This window comes from Antrostomus carolinensis, unplaced genomic scaffold (assembly GCF_000700745.2).
Source record: "Antrostomus carolinensis isolate BGI_N321 unplaced genomic scaffold, ASM70074v2 scaffold5647, whole genome shotgun sequence".
NCBI lineage: Eukaryota > Metazoa > Chordata > Aves > Caprimulgiformes > Caprimulgidae > Antrostomus > Antrostomus carolinensis.
The window spans coordinates 1-19,173 of record NW_010329363.1 but is presented as its reverse complement, the minus strand read 5'-3'; the positions used below and the strand labels follow the sequence as shown (position 1 = coordinate 19,173).

At 37.6% G+C, this 19,173-nt stretch overlaps 1 protein-coding gene across 1 annotated transcript in view; it reads right to left on the bottom strand.

Moving 5' to 3' along the window:
- LOC104528503 (TBC1 domain family member 5-like) overlaps positions 1–17,442 on the bottom strand; it is a gene marked incomplete at its 5' end in the record, with an annotated part of 24,536 nt that extends 7,094 nt beyond the window's left edge. Inside the window, one exon of the mRNA XM_010172531.1 lies at positions 17,343–17,442. Coding sequence (XP_010170833.1) covers positions 17,343–17,442 — 100 coding nt within the window. The remainder of the gene's footprint in view (positions 1–17,342) is intronic.
- Positions 17,443–19,173: the final 1,731 nt, after the last annotated feature.

Here is a 19,173-nt window from a genome sequence, read left to right as displayed (position 1 = left end):
ACACAATCTCTAACATGTTCCCAACTTACCACTGACTTAGGCTCTCAAAACAAAATCCTGTGACTTGAAAACACGATTTTGCACACAGACCTATAGGCTGACAACCTTATTAGCCATGGTGGTGAGGCCAACCCAAGCCTGGCACTGCTGCCAGGAGGCAACAGCAACACTGTGCTGCTGCAGGACTTCTACTGCCCCAGCACACCAATGGACTCTGGCTACTGCTGGCCCCTAGGAGAAAACATTGGTCTCTGTGGCTAACACAGTTACACACATCTTTGAGCCTACACATGCTTTAGAAAACTCAAGAACATTTACAGGAATCTGCTGCAGCTTGCAGAAAGGGTTAGGGCAGGAGCTCAGCAGTCTTCATCTCAATCCTGTTGCCACTACAGATGCTAGAATACTCTTCTTTATAAAAAGACTGAAAGTTTTCTTCCTTTTCCAATCCCTTCTTTTAAATAAAAGACCCAAGGCAGAGCAAAATTTATTTGACAGAAAGAGCAGTACTGTCACTTCAGAAGACACTTGCCTTCCACACCTACAGTGCTGTCCTCCAAGGTTGCATTTCAATAACCTGGTATAAGGTGTTTGCAGGAGTCAGGGCTGGAGGCTGGCTGACACACCAGAGCTGGAGCTGTGATGGTCTCCCCTGTGTCAGGGAAATCCGAGGCAATGCTGTAGTCCAAACCAGCCCAGAGAAACTATAGCTCCAATACCTCTGCAGGCTCTTCAAACTATGTCAGATCCTTCTCTGGCCTCCTGGCTCCTACATTCCTCCTCTTTAAGAAAACAGCAATGATTCCTAGTGACAGATTTACAGAATGTGATGGTATCTGTCAACTGAAAATGACAGGATGCTCTTTTGTGCCACTCCTGTACAACATACACAGAGCTGAACCTAAATCCCTCAGTGACGCTAATTTGGGAACAATGCTTTGCTGCTCATGAATATCTGTATCTCAGGTGCTTCACAATTAGAGCTTTGTACCATTAATCCACACCTGCATTACATTTGTTTGTTTTTAAAAACATCCTACATGTTCAGGGCCTGAAGCAGTGAAAAGCCAAAACTGTTGTCAGAGATTATGTCGACGAGGATGAATACGATGAAGCTGCCAACTTTGACACAACATAAAGTTTCAAGTAAAAGCACTGAGCAATTTGGCTTAAGTTTTGTGTTTACAGAATAAATAGCAAAAGAATGAGATGTGGTAGACTGGACAAGAATAAAGATTAAAAAGTAGAGAGGTGGATTTAAAACCCACATATAAACACAGATGTTTTAAATTGTGTGGGGGCCAGAAATCAGTAATGGGTATGAATGAAGAATGGAAAGGGCAAAGAGGAGAAAGGATCCAAGCCTAAGCACTAAACAAACCACTAAAGAAGCAATCTGAAAAGTAGAAGGAATAAAGAGGCTGAAGCCATGAAAGGCAATCGATTACAAGAGTTCATGAAAGGTGGTGTGATCAAGGTCAAGAGCAACAGCAGGGGTCAGATAATTCAGCTTGGCATAAGCAGCCTCTCTGAACAAGGAGATCCATGTTTACATTATTTAGCACTCATTATTTACCATATAACAGCAGCAGTGTCCTGCAGCAATGTAGTAAAATCGAACAATGTCTAGTATAAATTTTACAACAGAAAGACAATGCATTATGAAGGTCAGCAATAATATAAAACTAGATCTTTCCACAAATATGTAGCATCATGAAGTGAGAGAAAGCATAATTAGTTCAACATTTTACTCTCTTTTTTAAAATATTTTGCATTGAAACTGTCTGGTTTCTCAATTCAGTAAATAAAGTATATTAAAATTTATTTATAAAATAATACTTTAGACCCTGATTTCCACTGTTTAACAAACAATGTATGATTTCCTACTTTTAAAAGGTTCAGAAATTGAAACATCAGAAGTTCAAAGTCTTCATAGGTGGGAAAGCAATGCTTAATCACAGCCTGAATCATTGAATTCAACTGTCTTTTCCATTTTGCAGCATTAGAAAGAAGAGCATTTCTAGAATGTTTGATCTCCACATAAATTAAAACTGTGCATTAAAAAACTAAGGTATGCATACTGACTAAGCAGATGGACCAAGAAAATAATTCAAAACAAATCTCCAACCTGCTAAAGATCAAATAAGGGAAATCTAAAAAAATCAGGAATATAAGAGCAAGAAAACAAAAGCTGAAAGGCATTCTACAGGATGTGGATAAAATCTACTATTATTTCTGATCTTTAGAGATGTTTATAAGTCATATTTCAAAAAAATGGAAAACAATCTATCATTGCTACAAAAACCAGCTGCAACTATGTTTGAAGAGCCAGTTCACTGAGAGATTTCTAAGAACTTATGAATAAACTATGATAGTTAGCCAGCAGTAAAAATTAATAAAAATATTCATATCATCACATATTTACTTTAGCAAAATTAATACCAGATTTTAATATTTGTTTCAGGGAAAAAAAGATGAAGAGAAAAAAGGTTGGAAATACAGCAAACTTTTCTAATATTGAACTGTTGAATTTCTAACATTTTTCCTTCAATTTGCGCTAAGTTTTAAAGTACGGTATGACATATGCCTTGGATATATAGGAGCTATTATTTTTAATCAGTTAAAAGCACTAAAATGTGTTTTGGAAAAAATTCCACTCAAAGTTTGCTCTAAGACACTATTTTGGACTCAAAGAGCACCCTTTCACTTAACCCTGAAAAATGCTCCAAGATGCAAATCACTGTTATCAGCCACTTCTCACTTCCTCCCCCCCATTAAGCAACACTTAGGACATAAGGTCATAAATCGGGATGTCTGTCTCTAGTACAATGAAGCAGAATGAAGGTTTCGCTGTGTAACTGGCAATGGATCTTTCTTCTAAATACTGCCCTTGAACTTCACATAGCTTCTAATCTACTGCCCTCATCCATTTTGAATGCAGAGTTTATTACCTACCACATAAGTGATAAGTATGGAGCCCAACTTATCAGTCCTCATTCTTTTTACCTGGCTAATGAGTAAAGAGGAACTAAAAAAATAATTTTTTTAAAAAAGTAATTCCTTAGACAAGAGAAGCATACAGGCAACGTGACTTTGCATGAGTCCCTCTTCAATCACATTCTCCTGCTGAGACGACCCTTCACGATCCATGTGGACTGGAAGCAGAGGTGGGACGATGAGGAGGGATGGCAAGCGACTCGGTAGGTACCTCCGCAGCTGCACTCCTGTGAATGGCTGTGTCAGGGACTCAGCTGTCCTCACCTGAGGGACTGTCATCCAAACCTCTTCTCACTACTGGGGGACCTCACAGGGCACTCCGTTGCTGAGATGAAATGGGAAACTGAGCTCTCAAGTGAAGACAAAGGGTTTTTATTTTACCCTTCTCTATCTCAAAAGTTACCTTTCTAACTGTGAATACTTTTAAATTAAAACACTAGCTCTGTTAATAGTGCTAGGAAGCATATTTGGTATGATATTGCTGAAAGACTTTGATATTAAGCTGAGATGTATCCTTTGACTATTCTTCCTTCATAGAAGTGCTTTATGTATATAAATGAATTGGCCATGTACTGATTTTTTCCTTATCTGATGCTTTATATCAGTACCTCACAGAGTTAATTTTTTTAAAATAAAATAATAACTACCTTTTTTTTAAAAACCCTGAAGATATCAATTAGGAACTGAAAACACCTTCCTACCTGTAAAAAAACCCAAACATTGATCTGATGAATCAAACAAATTGATTATGTGATTTCTAGATTATTCAAAAGCGATTCCTGTTTGATTATAAGCTATAAATATCTATCCTATTGGGATAGCTGTTATTAAAAAGTTAACAAAATCTTATGGTACTTGGGAAACTAAGGTCAAATATTTCTGGCTACCTTTTTTTTGTTTTTTTCTTTCAGCAAGATTTCATTGAGCTGATGCCAAATGCTTTCTGGAGAAAAAGAAAATATTTCTGTTTCAGTGAAGTTCTTACCAGAAGAAAACAAGAGGTGAATTTTGCAACCTGTCACCTGGTGGTTGGAGCACTGCTGTGAGATGTAAGGGATCCCAGACAGACATTACACAATTCTGGATTTGTTTCAACATAGTACTAACAAACCTCTAACTTTCACAAAACGAACTGTCATCCTCTAAGTGTACTCTTGACTAAGCCTCACAAATACAGGAACTATAAAACCAGTTGTTCTCTTCAAAAGTCAGCAATCCTTTCTACTATTACAGCTGCCCTCAAACAAGACTCACAATCCAAGGGATGCCTTGATTAGCATTGTGAGTACTTCTTGTCAAATGAACAGATTTATTTAAGTTTTATAGATATTAGACCAGTAAATCAATACTAAGCGAAACTATGATCAGCTGCCTTGATATACTTTAAAGCCAACTATAACTAGAGGAAAAATACATAGATGACTGCATTTCTGTTTTTCTTTTTTTACAAAATATAGAAAAACAATGTAGTGATTTGCATAGCAACAGGCTAGCTGAAACAGCTAAATATTTAAGATGAAATGGATTTTTCATTTCTTGCTCTTACAGTTATCTCAAATTGTAAGTTCCCATGAAAACTCACTGTAGAAGCATTTATTTAAAAAAATAAAGATTTCTATTTCTTCTCTCTAATTTCTAAAATTTAAACTGAAGACATGAGACCATCCTCTGTGCAAAGATGAAAGAGTAAAATAATCCACAGCAGCTCCTAGCAGGCAAATTGGAGAAGGCTTATTCTCTTTGATGACTGAACTGCTACATATTGTATGATGGTGTGGGCAGTCACTGCTGAGTTCCAGAGGCATGGAAAGGGGCTGTTCAAAACTTTCCTCTCTGGATGTGGAAAAGCTGTTAGGCTTGGCCTAATTATTTTAGAGGCTGATTAAGTAAACTAACTTCCGCTGAAAATTTTGCATGCAGTCAATACAGATTCTGCAAGAAACCCACCCAGAGCTGTGTTAAATGAGTGGGAAAACTAGTGTGCTGTAGACAAGGTCCTCTCAGGCATCCCTTCATGTCTGTCCATCTGGAAGACTGACCTGCACCTCTTCCCTTCCACCAGAGAAGCAGGAGATAGGCAGAGCTGCAGCCTGGTGGGATGGAGGCACAACATGGACTGAACTTTATACTGACACAAAATCAGATGGAGATGGAGAAAACTGAACCTAGGAATAACTTTAACATCCATGTTCTCTTAGGTTCTTTGTTTTCTCCTGTACCAATGCCTTTTTGCAGTGCATCTCTCTCCTACTGATTTCTATTTTAAGCCCGTCTCTGTGGGGCCTTTCCAGGAAGATGACTCCTGCTGAGAGGAGCTAACTCGAAAGAGATGCAAGCTTTATTATGAATACTGCCTTTCTACTACCAGTTCCTGATCAATCACTTGTGAACAATCGACAGTACCAGACTCATGTTAAACTGACTTTTTTTCACACTTCTTTCCACCACTGAGAAGACGGCTCAAACGCAGAATGCAGAAGTCCCTTCTCCTTGCCAAGGCAGTGCAGCAGTAAGGGGAGAGCTGAGTGTATTACTTCACCTCTTTAATTTCCCAAAAGAAGAAAGTATTTTTCCTGTAGATGTGAAGGCACAGTCAACTCTCTGGACTCATATTCCTGTCCTTTTCTGTGACTGTTTTTATGAAATCAAGGTTTATAGAATACGCTTCCCACATTTCCTGCACAGAATACTGGCGAGAACCAGACTGCTTTTTCACTAACATTAGAAAGCTGGAAAGATGAATGGATAACCATCTGATAACCAATTTTTCTCTCTTTTCACAATAAATACTTCCTTTGTACCTGGACCGGATTGGACTTGGAGTAATTTGACATAAAATCTAGAACTTAACAATAGTTTGTGACCTTTCTAGAAAGACTACACAGTATGACATAGTGATATTGCTCTTTAAGAATGCAACTCAGGATGTTTCCAAATACTGCATTTTCTTTACAGAACCAAAAATACAAATGTCAGGAGTTAAATTTACTTCTCAATCTATAGAGTTTGTGATCTAAGTGTTGACGAAGGCAACATCACTAAGTAGCCCAACTTTCATTTATCTTATTGTAAGTGCCAACTCTTATTGTGACAATTAAGCATTATACTAAAAGCATCGCTTACTTAGCAACTTTTCAGTGTTAAAGATTTTAAGGATCTTAAAAATGTGAAGTGTTAAATTATTTTTGAAGTATTGCATTCTTGAATATATTTACATATTTACATATATGGATTTGTATAGTATAGTATATACTTCTGATTCACATGCTTGTGTTGTGTGCAACAGCAACACTTTATCAATCATAGAATCATAGAATGGTTTGGGTTGCAAAGGACCTTAAAGATCATCTAGTCCCAACCCCTCTGTCATGAGCAGGGACCCCTTCCACTAGACCAAGGTGCTCAAAGCCTCATCCAGGCTGGCCTTGAAATCAATATTGATCAATATTTAATGTGTGGTAATGCTTGTGACATCCAAAAAATATGCGGCAAAAAGTCAACAACCATCAACTCATAGCAATGCACAGAAACTGCAAATGTTGAGAAAATGAGTTTGTGTCATGAAGTCATTTTGTCCATCCCGTGGCCAAAGGCTAGATCAGCTCTTAACTATGAACTCTAATTTACATATGTTAAGCAAATCATGCTTAACATATACTGGATGATGGTGTCAGTACCAAGGTGTACCAGGACAGGAGTGTATTCCCAGACATCCTGTGCTTTCAAAGAGAATATAAAAGCACGGACACCATACCTCCCACAGCAGGTGACAAAGCATGCTCCTCCTATCCAGAACTAATTTTCTTGGGGAAATTTAGGCCCTGATGGTGATGATAGACTGTACCATCCCACACTACTTACATGAATGTATAGTGCTGATCATTGTTAAGACAAATGACATCTGTATAAACGTCATGTGCTTCATACTCCCCTATCTCCATTCTGCTCACTAAAACTCTTTATCCATGACTGCAAACACCTACTAGGATCACCAGCCTCTGAGCACCTCCAAGCAACATATTTTTCTTAAATTTCAAAGCAAGTTTTTTTTCTCTCTCTCCTTTTGCAGAATTGCTCTCTTTCTGTTGCTGTTTACATTCACTAGAAATAGAAAAATTACTCTGGTGAGAAGTGAGAAGCAAATGAGAATTTGTTCTGCGTAAGTGACAAACTTAATAGCTGTAAGAAATTGAAAGCTTTCCTAAGGGGAAACTATACATTTTCACTTCCTTATGATCTAAACAATTCCTTCATACTGCAACAGATTGCAGACATTACACCTTAAAATTGCTGTCGTTGTGTAAAAGCCAGTTATTGTAGACCATGTAGAGATTTCGAAAATGTAAGGTTTTCTACTTCTTGTACGGCTGAACTCATTAAAACTATTCCTGATTTTACAAACAGTACCATTGTGGTAAATGCAACATAAAAACATGGATAGATTGAGAGTTTTGAAAGCAAACATCCATAAATGCCTGAAATTCCATTTTAAGGGATTTTCTGTGATGCACGTCATATACAGAAGAAACAACAACAAACTGTGAAAGTTGTTTTTAAAGCTTTCTGTGTGATCATTTTCTCCAGTACAGAATTATGATGTTATCTCAACCTGTAGGTCAAAATACTTCTGATTATATCACCATGTACTTTTCTTTAATTGATCACTGTTTAAAGTTTTCCTTATCTGTATGAAAAATACTGTTGCAGTTACTACTTTCTGCTGTGCTGTCAACCTAATTGCTTATGGTGAAGACTTATGGAAATAATTAAGTGTACAAATTATTTCATTCCAGTTAGCTTTAGCGTTTGACCTCTGTGGAGAAACACATGTGATGTTAAAGTATTAGGCATCTGGTTATTTCTGTGTGCAAGATAAGTATGCCTTGTTGCATTTATGCTCTTTTCCACTGTAAAGACTTTCTTATAAAAGGCTACTGTTGCATACTTTATTCTTGAAAGAAGGAGGGTCAAAGAATGTACATTAACTCCTCAGACAAATTCTACATTTTGGATTGGGTACATCAACATTAAATTGTTTAAATATTTACCTGGTTAAGTGATATTTAATAACCATAACTGAATAACTTGTATTGAGGGTGTGTGTTGATTTTAGGCCGTGCAAGTTTTGCCTATGTAAATACCAATATACTGGACAATTATTGGTTAAAATACTGCATGCAAAAGGTCAGTTTACATTTCCCAATTAAAAACCAGTCACACTTTTGTGTGCTATAAAGCTGGTGAAACTGTGCTGTCATTCAGAAAAAAAGGATGTTGCAAGTTATTTCAGACTAAAATCCAATGGAGTACCCATGATTTAAGTCTGATAGTTTTTGCTTCTGAGGTGAACTAAACATCAATGGAAACAATTGATACTGACCCAGAAGATAATACATACATGTTACTAACATAGTTATTGTGGCTGTTGCTCAGTGAATAGCATGTTTCCTACAGCTATTGTAACCTGGAAGAAAAGCTAAAGCATCAAAACTAAAGACTACAAGTGCCACAATCACCCTGATGACAATTGTTCAAGGAGAGAGGTTGATGTAGCAAAGACACTCACTTGAAGTGTTTCCAGGAGGCAGGGAAGAAGGAATGGGGGTGATCTATAAACTTCACTATATAAATTCAAACTATTTTGTTTGAGCAAAAGAAATGTATCACATATGGCCTGGCTCACCTGGTTGGTTACAGCATAGCTATAATGATTTAAATTGAGGGTGGAACTTGAAAATACTAATAAGCAAAACAGTAACTATGTTAAGGTTCAGCTATAATAATACCAAAGATCATTTTGGAAATAATGGGGAAATTAGCATTTCAGTCATGCTGGAATTTAGCTCCTGCCAAGGTTTTATTCCTCTAAAGCTGACTGAAGAGAAATTACTGCCTAAGAGACACTGGGAAGGAAAGGATGGATTGTCAGTGGCTGTCAGCAGCATGGAGATGTTCATCACACAAATGGAAGCAAGCAAGAAACCAGTGGCAGTAAACACCGTGACAAGAATTTGCTGAAACCAGCAGAGAAAGGTGTTAGTTTAAGTAATGACAGGGTGTGTAAGCTTCATCATTTTAATCTTCTTTTCATCCAGACTGCCAGGATGAAAGGGTTTGTAGGTGCCTACCACAGCTGGACTTTGAGGATTGGCACAGTTGTATAAAGAAAACGGCTCTCTATCAGATGAACTGTGTGTTTTTGACCTTAAAGAGTTACCCTCAAGGGAACAAAAAGGTAGTTTAAATTCATGGAGCATGAAGAATTACACTTTTATTCTTCCTACATATATATACATAGCATGACTAGAAGAGAGAGTCTGAAAGTCATGTTATACAATAAATATTCGTTTCCAAGTAACCATTCCTGTATTCAGTTTAATAAATTTATTAATGTTACTTATTTATAAGCTGGTTTTATAGGTTACTTTACATCGTTATTCTTAACCAAATGAGCAATCCCCTTAGTCTCATGGAGCTGTGTTTGATGTGGCCTTTTTTACTTAGAAGCATTTCTAATCACACTGGGTTTTATGTCCCAAGCATAAGAAAACTCATTTAATGCACTTACTTCCTCAACAAATACTAAAGTATTTCATTTCAATCTAGAGTAGCAGAATAATTTTCATTTCACTTTATCCTTACAAAAATGTCATAACCTTTCATCTCATCACACGATACATAAAACAAGAATTCAGTACCCTCTTTCATAAATTTAACAAGTACTGCATCCAGATCTATATCGAGCAATATGTCAGCCCCTAAATAATGAGCAACTAAGTCAACTTTCTCCTCTCCCTCCCCCACTGCAAGTGATCTTAATAATGAAATACATCCTTGTAACAACTGCATTGACTACTAAAGGACGTTATCTGGGAGATGTCAGGCAGCGTGTCAATGAATCTCATAACTGCCAGCATTGCCTGATGGCTGTGGCAGGGACACATGCTGTGATCCCACCCAAAGAGCTCTCAGAAGACTAACTTTCATTTTTTTTGTTACTGTGATGCCATAACTTCTGGGCATTTTGTAAATATGTACAGTTATCTACAGGCAACCTACGAAAGCCGAGATCTGGTGTGTCATTTCAGTGGCAGAATGACAGTGGTGTTTACAAGAATGGGGGATGAAAATTTCATCTTTCCACATCCCATCCATAATCCACACTGGAGGGGTGGAGATGTACGATGGAACACTGGTGAAGGACATAGCAACATATCACAGACAGCAGAAGTCACATTAGAAAATGCACCGCAAGGAGAACCCAACCAGCCTTGCACAGGTAGCTCAGAGAAAGATTTATTTGCTTTGGCTTAGAGCAGCCAGCATGCTTAAGCATAAACTTACTAGACGCATGTCGGAGCTTAGAGATGTTAATGATGTTGCCTCCAATCCAAGAGATTTATTTAAAGCCCTGCATATTGAGCAACGTATTTCTGAGACCCAGCTGAACATCTCTCTAGCAGTTGTCTCAAGTTTAGCAACACCAGTACAAAGATGAAGTTAATAAAACCAGGCAGACTTATGTTTCTCCTGTATAATAGGGTACCTTTGCACATATTTCTAGGGTGTTGTGCAGAACTCTGTGAGCTACCTCTTTGCAGAGCTGGTAGGAGTCTGCAGGGCTTATTAGCTGAGGCTCTATGCAGTGAGAAAGCAGATAAATTGCTTCTGAATCTCAGCTAGCTGGGGAAGCAACCTTCTGCATTTACATAGTGCTTCCCTTAAGCAAAAGAAAGCGTGGAATGACCTTAGTATCTCTGCTTTCATAACCTGATAAATTGCCCATCAAAAAATAATAGTTTCCATATAAAGATCCCCATATCCAAGTTAATACTGAACCAATGTTCCTTTAAATTGCCTCTCATGAAAAGGACTTCCTGTACTACATGTGTAATTATTTGGTAAACTTTCATATACTTGGAGGTCTGAAACTATGTCTTTGTTGGAAACAAATGGTAGGTTCTTCTGTCTTAGAGAACAGTGATGGATTGGTTCCTGTCCCTTATAAACAGATGACATTTTAAAATTCAACACTTTTCTCTCCGGAACAAAACTGGCAAGATCATAAACGTCCTTCACAATCTCTCATACTAGTACTCGCCTATGGAGGATTGATAATTCTCCAGGGTTTTGATTTACTCTTTGTTAAGAGACTGTGGCTTAATCCTAGGCCAGTGCTGATATGCCCCAAACCCTAAAGAGACGAGAATAGCAGCAGGTGTCAGATGGCAGTGCCATTTTTGAACTGTCATTTAACAGCACTGTGTTGGCTTGAGCCTGGGACATAATGAAGCTTTGCTCTTTGAGACTCTCGAAATTGACTTTATGTTGAACTCACATCTCAGACTCAGTTCCATGTCAAATGTGAAGGACAAGTGAGGAGCCTGACAGCAGTACCGTGGGGCCTTTTGAGTGATGTTTGGGTGCATGTCTCAGACAAATTATTCATTATCTGCTCTAAGACATCAGATAGAGGTCACATTTACCAAGGAAAATATTGCTCTGAAGGCACTTGCTAGCTTGATGCTTTTCTTTCCACATAGAGAAAGAAGGGAGGAAACAATAAAAATTCTTCAAAAAGTAAATAACATTATGACAGGCTATAATATTGTAATACTTAACTGGTATATTTCAGCTTTCTGAATCATTGAGCCTTCAGGTATTTATGTGCACTAACACAAAAGTACCTCAGAAGAAAGAAAAATGCTTAAGAACATTACCATATTGCTGAATGCACCAGGGACAATATTATTTCCTGAAAAAGGGCAGTGTATGTGAAAAAGTAACATGAAGAAAATGTACCTGTGATGACACTGGAGCAGTAATAGCTATGGCAACTATACTTCTTCACTATCAGCTGAGTAATATTCTGCATCTATATTGCGAACAAAGCCACAGGACAGGCTTGCAAGATTGGATGTATCTTCATTTCATTAATGGAAAAATTGAACACAGGATTTTTTTTTTTTTTTGAAAGCTATGACAAGATTGTGAAAAAGGATGGGAACAGAAGTAAAATCTGCTTTTCTGTCTGGCCATTCTACGTATAAAAATGTCAAGATTTGTCCTTGGAGGCATTAAAGGGCATTCTACCTTTGCAGTTCTTTAATGGTTAAGGGAGAGAGGCAAGAAAAGTAAAATTCTAACGCACAGCCCTAAGAGAAAGACAAAGATCACAGAATGTCTTTCCTCCATTTTTCATAATCAAAAATCTATTTCTAATTTCTACACATAGTGCTAAGTAGTAATATTTTGGAACCATAATTCATTCCCATGGTAACATTCCCTGATATTACAAGCAGTTAATTATGTTGTTGCTGTGTGGTAACACTGTGTGGTTTATTTACGGAAGGAGATACACATTTAATGAAAGTATGTTTGAATATATGAACAAAATAAATACTGTTGTTCTGTCCCTCTGGTCTTTTCTCATGCTCTATGCAAACAAAAGGCGGAATTAGCAGGTATCTACTGAAACTTGCAGAAATACAGTGTTCTTGGTAAAGAGATGTGGTATCATTATAAGGCAAAGGCGAGAATTCTGTCCAAGTTTTTAATTAAACAAAACTATTTTCTAAAAAGACATCGTATAAAAAGACATTTGGAATAATTTAATTTGATATAAATAGACTATAAATTGCTAGGGATCCAAAAGAGAATAAATGACTTCATGGTTATTTTTATCATTTCTGAGCTATGACACATGAAATCTCTCTAATGAAGTAACTGCCCCCGAGTGTCATCAGGATCCCCCCTGTAAGGAAAAGAACCTGAGAAAAGATGGCCAAAAATTTCTGAATTGTTTAACTGGAAATTGCAAAAAGAACATTCTCTAATTGTTTGACATTCTAATTTATAGTGCCAATTAAATAATTCTGCGGTGAATGGTCACTGTATATGCATTTTTATAATTACAGAATCACAGAATGGTTGGGGTTGGAAGGGACCTCTGAAGGTCATCTAGTCCAACCACCCTGCTCAAGCAGGGACTCCTAGAGCTCATGAACCAGGATTTTGTCCAGGCAGTTTTGAATATCTCCATGGAGGCAGATTCCACAACTTCTCTGAGCAACCTATTCCAGTGCTCAGTCACCTTCACAGTAAATAAGTTCTTCCTCATGTTCAGGTGGAACTTCCTATGCTGCAGTTTATGCCCACTGTTTCTTGTCCTATTGTTGGGTGGTAATGAGAAGAGTCTGGCCCTGTCCTCTAGACACTCTCCCTTTAGATATTTATAAACATTAATCAGATCCCCTCTGAGCTGTCTTTCCTCCAGGCTGAACAGGCCCAGCTCCCTCAGCCTTTCCTCATATGAAAGATGCTCCCATCCTTCAATCATCTTAGTCGCCCTCCGCTGGACACACTCCATGAGTTCCATGTCCTTCCTGTACTGGGGAGCCCAGAACTGGACACAGTACTCCAGGTGGGGCCTCACCAGGGCTGAGCAGAGGGGGAGGAGAACCTCCCTCAACCTTCTGGCCACACTCTTCTTAATGCACCCCAGGATACCATTAGCCTTCCTGGCCACAGGAGCACATGGCTGGCTCATATTTAACTTGTATTGTTTTGTTAAAAAGTGACCTGCAAGTATAACACAATCAATACAGGAAAAAATAATATTGGCTGAATAATAACGCATGAAAAAACTGTTTGAAATGTCAATTTGATTTTTTTTTTTTTTTTTTTTTAGATAAGACTCTTAAACTATCAAATTTAAAAGGGAGGCCTTAGACTAAAAAATAACAACCCAAAAAACCCTCACTTATTGGTAATTCTTTAAAATGTTATCTTACTCTTTGTAAAAGGAATAGTTCTGGAAAGATCATCAAATTTTACATATCCTTATGTTTTTATCAATAATTTAGACAATTATTAAATGTGTGATGGCTACATCTGCAGTTAGAGTGGTAGAAGAATACAGTACATTGCAGAGTTGCCTGAATTATTCAGCTAAAAAGCCAAATGACAAGGAGTGAATTTTAATATAATCACATGCAAGGAACACATATGGAAATAAACATTTCCTGATTTTGCCTACAGGATGAAATTCTCTATTTAGAAAGCTGTGATTCACCAAATTTTAAAGGTCATAATGGATTATCACCTCAACCTATCACTGTATCGAAGAACACTAATGTGATGCTGTATTAAAAATGTTTAAAAAGAGGAATGCCACATAAAAGTAGAGAGATGACCTTCCCTTTGCTAAGTAGCCACTTTGCTGAGCCCAGTGCTGTTACAGCATATCCTGATCTGATTAACCCACTTCAAAAGGCATATGAAAACCCTGAAGAATTCAACAAAAGACCACAAAAATGATTTTTTCTAAAAAGTAACCCCTATAAAATGAATCTGAAAGTGTCCTACCTAGCAAACACAGTGTTGAGAGATTGCCTAATCACTTGTGTTTAGGTAAGTTAAATGAGGATTTTCAACCTTGCTATCAAGAATAATATAAGAATCAAAAGCTGGGTGATGAAGTCAGAAAAAGTCAGCCTCAAGGGAAGAAGTAATATCCTTGAAGTTAAGTGTCCTGACAGATTACAAGAGGAGTGATATACCTCATCACTATCTGCTCTGCGGTGTCTGAAATTAAGCAATTTTCACGGGTAAAAGATACTTGGGGGAGAGTCAGACCAGGTGCAGTAGCAGCTGCTGCTAACTTTTGCCTTAACCCAGAAATGACCAGATATGCTCTTGTGATAGTTTCACTGGGCTTGCCAATGGCCAGCAGCCAACACCAGTTCACTCACTTCCCCCCCACCTCCAGGGCATAGGGGAGAGGATTGGGGGGCAAGGATTAGGAGGCTTGTAGGTTGAGATAAGAACAGTTTAATAATAGAAATAAAAGAAAACTTAAAACCCCCCTAATATTAAAATAATAGTGATGATGATAACAGTAACAAAATATACAAATGAGTGATACCCAGTGCAACTGCTCACCACCCGCTGACTAAGCCCAGCCCGTTCCCAGATAACGATCCTGGAGGAGCGACAATCCCGAACCAGAACCGCAATCCCGGAAGAACGAAAGCCTGAGCAAAAGCCAGAGAGAGACAAAAGGAGACCCTCACTAATACAGTGGACATGACGTGATATGATATGGAATATCCCATTGGCATACCCAAGTGCCAATTTAATTTATTAATTTAAATATTCCTCTCCCCCTTAGATCTTGTGCTTGTAGACTAACAAAACACAAAGTCTTTCACTTTCAGTGACACAAATGCAAACACTGGTGTGTTATCAGCGTTTCTCTCCTAACAAACCCCAGGCTGAAAGCAAAACACAGCACTATTCTAGCTACTAAAAAGAAACCCATCTCTGTTCCAGCTAAAAACCAGGACAGCTCTGAGTTTTATTTTGCTGCCATTCCCTAGAGCCCCAAGCAGCGGATGGACACTGGAAATAATCCTCAGGGAGTGTTCTGTGATGACACAGAGAATCCATTTTCTTGGACAGCCTGCTGGCATGCGCTGCTCAGATCACTACGCGATGCTGGTGATGAACGTGATGGAGAGAATTCAGGTCAGAAGGGATTTTGCACCAGCAAGAATCCTGGTGGGTTTTTTCCTGCCTTCCTGTGGATCATCTGCTGGCTGATTTGAAGATACCTAACCTCATCAGTTTGCTACAAGTGCAGAAGCTGTGAAGGTTGGTGGTATCTCAGTCTCTCTTGTGCTCTGTTTATCGCACGTTACTGTTAATCTCTATAGAATTTAAATCCATTAGTGTAACCCAAATTGACAAAGTTAATAGCCCATAATATTGACAAGACATGCAAGAATATTGTGAAGAAATACAGGGAGTGGGACTTAGAAGAAACTAGGCTAGAATGCTCTGAGAGCACTGCAGGAGCGCCATGATGCACTTGGGGCAGCCCCGCAGCCAAAGCTGTATAGGGGATGCCTTCCCGTGTCCTGCAAGAGTAACAAACCACACCATGATGCTCTTGGGAGACTATTGGTCCTAAATGATTTAGTTTCTAATATATTTGGGAAAAATAATTTAACACCTGGGTACTATCACAACCTTTTGCTTTCTCCTCATGGATCCGGTGCCGAAAGGCAGACTACCTCAAGTATTGTTGTGTGGGTTTATTCTGATCTCTAGTCCAGAGCCATAGTTGGTGAAATGCTTTTGCTTGCACTTGAACTGATACCCCTGCTAAACAATCCTTGCCCTCTTTCCTAGAGGAAAGAAACTTCAGCTTTTCTTCTTGACACAGTAATCTTTTCCCCATCATTTGAGTAGCTAATAATTTATCCCTTTTGGGTCCTTTTGGTCTCATCATTGCTCATATACCCTCACAGAAGCAATACAATACATCAGACTAAAGCTGGTGTGGTTAAAGGTTTGCAATTGGCTTTTGAAGGCTGTGATTCTAAACTTTCAAATAACACAGTATTTATAGCTTCTCCTAGGCTCATAGCAGTGGCTACTAAAACACTCACATAAAAGAAAATGAAAATACAAGTATAATATGACTTTCACATCTGATCGTTTTGACCTGGCAAACTTAGGTATCACATACTTGGTTCTACCCAATGAAATATTCAGCTGTAATTTATTTTGCTTAGATGTTGCAGGCTATAAATAACCCTTAAAATTATTGCAGTTGTGCCCTGATTTATTAACAGTGCCTTTTCACATATCTAAATACACTAACTTTTGGAGTTCAGTTTAAAACAGTTTAAAAATGCTGCTTTTATCAAAGAATTGATTGAAGCTTTTTGTTTAGTTTATCTGATTTGTCTTGGCAATATATTAAGTCAAATTTTAGCTTGGAGTCTTCGATGATTCTGTTCCAAATGTGTTGACTTCTATCTTAATACATTTCTCCTGGGCTGAGCAAAATATTAGAAATTAGCCAGTCTCTAGTAACACATTTTTACATACTGAAGGTGATCAGAATAGATTGTGAAGCATTTAATGAAAGTATATGAATTTTATACAAATATCACTGCAGGCATCAAGTATCATTCTGGGACTGTCAATCTGCAAACGGGCTTAAAAAGCATAAACTCATATGCTGTGAGCTCCAGCATGTCTCTTACAATCCAAGAAATCTTAAGAACAGACAAAGGGCATCTGTGCCAAAATGCCTCTAATTTTTTTTTTTAGCATCATCAGTGGCTATCACACTCCCAACTTTAATAGTATGATAGTATAAAGATACAGTTAATGGCAGCACCTGATAGAACAACTGGGTGCATCAATTCAATCTTCTTCATGACTTATAAAATAATATGCACTGCAGTACATAAATATTATTTTAGTTCTAACACAAACATGAAAAGAGCTTTTGCAAAGATTTACAGGTTAACACAGGGTACTGTACTTACCAAGATGGGTGTTCATCATCTTTGCGCAATATTTGCACATGGCTTCCAAGTCGTTTAGTTGTCCTTGTAGAAATGAAATCTGGGCTTCCAGTTCCTCCTCCTGCAATTAAGAGGTTATTAACATTAAAACCCACCTTTTTATGATATACATTAAAATTGGTAAGCTAACTCTTGACACGCTTAGACATCTTCTAATTTTTCCTATTCTTTTGTTCTTCAGAAAATTTTGGAAATAAAGAGAATCACCTTCCAACTGTATTTATCAAAAGACTTATATTTTTTTTTTTGCCATTTCACAGAAATAGGGTTTGGTTTTAATATTTCAGTGTATACTAATACTACCCTTTTAACTTCTAAAGAGTCCAATAAAAATCTGCCTACATTGATCCAAGAAAGGTTAACAATTTGTATTTCTTTTATAGATTAGCTACCTGGTTTTACTTGTGCAAATACAGTACCACAGCAATGGCTGAAAAAGCTCACCAAATGAGAAAAATTCTCATTTTTGGCAGAGTAATTTCCACAGCAATTCCTCTGAAACCTCAGAAAAAAAACCTTTTTTTTTTTTTTTAATTTCAAGGTCTATATTTAATGAGATCTAATACCATACCTCAAGAATGTATTACTGTCTTATATTTTGGCATGTTTATTTGTGTAACACATCATGCTCAATCTGTATAAAACTGCCCATCCAACTGCAATTCCACACAATGTCTCACATAACATTTAGGTGAAAACTATTTTCAACTCACATACTATAAAGTGGTTACTCTAAATTATTAAGTTATGTTTAATAAATATGCAAGTGCAATTTAAAATATGAATTAAAAAAATATTATTGATTTTAAGCATTATTATCTAGCCACATGTCCTGTATAAGCAATGGGAACTATCTCAGCTAAGAATTTCTCTTTGAACTCCTTTCTTTGCCAGTTTACAAATGCATCCAGTCTTGACTTTGAAGACCATATTGCAGAGAAAGTTCACCTCTCCTTTAGGAAAATTCCTTCAGCGCTTAGTCACATACAGCATTAAGCAGTTTTTTATTTGTTTAAGTATGCAATTAAATTCAAGCAGATAAAGGCAAAGTAACTTTTTAGCCTCTTATTTTGCTTCAGAGTTTTGCAATTCTATCATACTCTTGTTTGATGGAGATTGCTGAACATTATAGTATGAATTACATTTCAAATTAAGAAAAATCCAAAACTGATCAGTAAGAATAGAGTGAATCAATCATGATTTAAAGGTACAAGTGATCTTAAACTTCATCAGAAACTGAGTCAGAGCCAAGCAAAGGAAACTTTGCACTAATAGAGCATATTTCCAAAAGCAATTATTAAAAAAAACAAAACGAAACAGTAGCATTTTGCAAGGTCTACCAATGTAACTTTTTCCACTTACAGATATTAAATATTATTTTGCGCTTTCCTTATATTAATATATCCTCACCTTATTTTATTCCACTTTACGCTTTCACTACTGAAGTCTCAAAGGGATTGATTTTATACTACCAATTTGTAACTGCTGAAATACCAGCCTCTTTCAAAGTCTGCAGTTCTGTCCCAGCCTATACACGCGTATCTGCACTGCCATTTCTACTCAAGCAATGTCTCTGCAGAAGACCTTTTCCTAGTACATACAGCTAGTGATTGTGTATTGGGTTTGCATGGCCAGGTTTTGGTAGTGCAGCGGGGCACAGGGTTGGCTTCTGTGAGAAGTTGCCAGAGGCTTCCCCCATGTCTGACCCAGCCAATGGCACCAGCTCCAAGACAGACCCTCTGCTGGCCAAGGCCGAGCTCGTCAGTGACGCCTCTGTGATAACAGAATTAAG